Genomic DNA, 3,201 nt, shown 5'->3' with positions numbered 1-3,201 from the left:
CCCCTCTACATCTCTCCCACCTTCCTTTCCCTTTCTTGTGAGGTCCTGCTAGAAAACTGACCTAAGCAGGGCCAGCAGGTGTGGCATGATGGTTAAGGCACTGGACTTCCACATGGCCAACCACGGTTCAAGTCCTAGACCTGGTGGCTTGAAACTCTTGATGACTTGAAACTCATGCTGGGCCTGTGTGTGTGTGTGCCCAAAATCCCAAGAGGAGAATGGAAGAGAAAAGATTATTGCATGGCCATCCTTCCTGGGGAGGGGGAAATTGATTTCTCACTCTCCTTTTCTCTTTCTCTGGAGGGCACACACCCTATGGCAAAAACCGAAAGAAAAGGAAAGAAAACGGACTGAATCAGTGCTTGCTGGAGTGGGTGCAAAGAGGAGGAGGGTGGCTTAGACTTTTTCCTCCGTGGGAAATTTGGTTAAATGAGTATCTATCTCTGGGACTTAAAAGGGGAAGGAGATCCCCCCTGCCCAACAAGAGCAGGCAGTCCCGGGAGCAGTCTGCAGGAGGGAGAGGTTTTACCAGCTGTGTGCACTTCTTTCAGCCTTCCCAAGGCTCCCGGCTGCGGGCCGGCTCCTGACCACGGTCTTCACAGGGGCGTCAGCCTTCTAGGTCTGACAGGTGCCTCCCTGACCCGCGGCGGCACAGCTGGTGATCTCTGCATTTGTCCCCTGGTTCCAGGAACTTTTGCCGTACTCAGCCTCATGACCGGCTCCGTGGTTGAGCGGCTAGTGCCCGAGCCCTTCGGGAGGAACCTGAGTGGAATCGAGAGGGAGCAGTTGGATGCTCAGCGGATTGGGGCAGCCTCGGCCTTGGCCTTTGGGAGTGGGGCACTAATGGTGAGGGAGCATCAGGGGAAGGCCCTGGAGGGTCGGGGAGCAGGAGGAAAGCTCCTGAGCGTGGGCGGGGGCGCGGGGGCGCGAGGGCGCGGCTGTGCGCTCTGCGCGTGGCGGGTCTGCTCCTCCTTCGGGTGGTGATCGCTCATCTCCCCCGCAGCTGGGAATGTTCGCGCTGCAGCTCGGCGTCCTGTCCACCTTTTTGTCGGAGCCTGTGGTCAAGGCGCTGACCAGCGGGGCCGCGTTGCACGTGGTCGTGTCCCAACTGCCGAGCCTTTTGGGGTTGTCTCTCCCGCGCCAGATCGGCTGCTTCTCTCTCTTCAAGGTGGGGGTGAAGGGACAGCCTAGAAGATGCTTCTAGCGGTCGGGGAATAGGGAAACTCAGAAAGGGAGGAAGGACAGGACGGGGGTGGAGGGTAGTTAGTTGTGTGTCTGGGCGAAGGAAAGGAGGTTAGAAGCACGTGAGCTGAATGCGTGAGCTGCGGAGGTGGGAGCCCTGATGGCAGCGGGTCTGGCGGCTCCGTGCTGGGGGCAGTCAACCCTGGCACGGGGCCTTCTGCCCACCGCCCCCCGCAGACGCTGGCCGCCGTGCTGACGGCGCTGCCCAGGAGCAGTCCAGCCGAACTGACCATCTCGGCGCTCAGCCTGGCGCTGCTCGTGCCGGTCAAGGAATTGAACGTGAGATTCCGAGACCGGCTGCCTACTCCCATCCCAGGGGAGGTTGTCATGGTGAGGATGCCCGGGTCCCCTCCCCGCCCGCGTCCGCCACAGCCTTACCCATCCTGTAGCCGCTGCCGCCCCCTGGTGGAAAGCGGAGGTCACCGACTAGAGGTCCCGCTCACACGTGTTTCCCTGGCCTCCTGCCGGAGCATTCAGACCCTTCAGAAACCTCCACCCACACGGTCCGCTTCTCTCACCAGCCCCCTCTAGACCTCTTAGATGCCGTCTTCCTCCCTCCAGCGCCCCCTTGCGATCGCGCTGGCCACGGCACCTCTTCTCATACCTGTCCACCAGGTCCTTCACTGAAGTTCACGGTGATCTCCCTTTCCCACTCCCACCCCTACGTTTCTCTCTCCGCGACTACATCAGTGTTCCACGTCTCCACAGACACCACATACAGCCCTAGACACAGTCCAGCTTCCCTGCTGAGAACGGCTCCGTTCATCTCTGGGCTCCCTCTTCCTCCTGCCCCTCTCTCACCACAGCCCCCAGCACACGTCATTCTTCTTTCCCATGCGCACACCCCTGCGCTAAGCCAGTTGTCAGGCGGCCATCACAAACACAGTCCCAGTTCCCTCCGTTGCTGGGCTCCTGCCACCACCTAGTCCTGCATTCTGTTTCTCTTTCAAGGGGAACCCCATCCAGCCTCCACCAGGGGCCCTCCCTCCACCCTTGCCCTGCTCCTCCCTCTCACAGGTGCTTCTGGCCTCCGTCCTTTGCTTCACTTCTTCCCTGGACACAAGATACAATGTCCAGATAGTGGGGCTGTTGCCTGGAGGGTAAGAGATGAAAAAACCCCAGCTTTCTCTACTCTCACCCAGCCTCCTCTTATCCTGCCCACCCCGCTTTCTCTGCCTTCCCTACCCCCCTGCAGCACTCAACCCACCCTCACTATGGATCCTTCCTTCTGCAGATTTCCTCGACCCCTCCTCCCCACGCTGGCCGAGCTGCCCAGGATTCTGGCGGACTTGCTGCCCATCGCCCTGGTTACTTTTGCTGTGTCCACCTCCCTGGCCTCCATCTATGCAGACAAGTTTAACTACACTATTGACTCCAATCAGGTGTGGCTCTGACTGTGGGCCCCAAACTCATGCAGAAGACAACCCTCTAATCTGATGCTGCCCCATGCCTCTGCGCCCCCCTCATCCTACTGCATCCCTGCAGGAGCTCTTGGCACATGGTGTCTCCAACCTCATCTCCTCCCTGTTCTCCTGCTTTCCCCACTCAGCCACACTGGCCACCACCAGCCTACTAGTGGATACTGGGGGCAACACACAGGTAAGAGACCTCCTGGCATGGGGACAAAGGGCCCCGGGGGGGGGAAAGTGGTGGTGGAGAAGCAGGTGAGGTTGGTAGATACCCAGGTGACATCTGTATAGAGGCGGATGGGCACCCGTGAGGAAGGGTGACTGAGGGATGGGATTATCTAGAAAGAAAACAAGGCTCCATTAAGACCTTTGTTGATCTAAGCACCGAAAAGTGCCTTTATGGTGCCCCCAGATGAAGTTAAAAATAAAGGCAATACTAAACTACCAAGTAAATTTAAGAGACAAAATAAAATGGACTTTTTTCCCATGAGGACATTTTTTTTTTTTTTGGAGAGATTTTCACTGTAGGGCGCGTGCGCTCGCCAGACAG

The 3,201-nt window shown here is 58.3% G+C and overlaps 1 protein-coding gene across 4 annotated transcripts in view; it reads left to right on the top strand.

The window, feature by feature from the left end:
* The window catches only part of SLC26A10P (Solute carrier family 26 member 10), a 7,151-nt gene that overhangs the window by 1,002 nt on the left and 2,948 nt on the right, over positions 1–3,201 (top strand). For 3 of the 4 annotated variants that reach the window (XM_014585600.1, XM_006172279.2, XM_014585601.2), the window contains 6 exons: positions 689–846; positions 1,004–1,168; positions 1,420–1,572; positions 2,260–2,342; positions 2,477–2,624; positions 2,728–2,841. In XM_014585600.1, coding sequence (XP_014441086.1) covers positions 689–846; positions 1,004–1,168; positions 1,420–1,572; positions 2,260–2,342; positions 2,477–2,624; positions 2,728–2,841 — 821 coding nt within the window. The remainder of the gene's footprint in view (positions 1–688; positions 847–1,003; positions 1,169–1,419; positions 1,573–2,259; positions 2,343–2,476; positions 2,625–2,727; positions 2,842–3,201) is intronic. The other variant, XM_014585602.2, reaches the window with a different exon arrangement.

This window comes from Tupaia chinensis, unplaced genomic scaffold (assembly GCF_000334495.1).
Source record: "Tupaia chinensis unplaced genomic scaffold, TupChi_1.0 Scaffold150006_1, whole genome shotgun sequence".
NCBI classification, from domain to species: Eukaryota; Metazoa; Chordata; class Mammalia; order Scandentia; family Tupaiidae; genus Tupaia; species Tupaia belangeri.
This window is presented reverse-complemented; position numbering and strand designations above follow the sequence as displayed.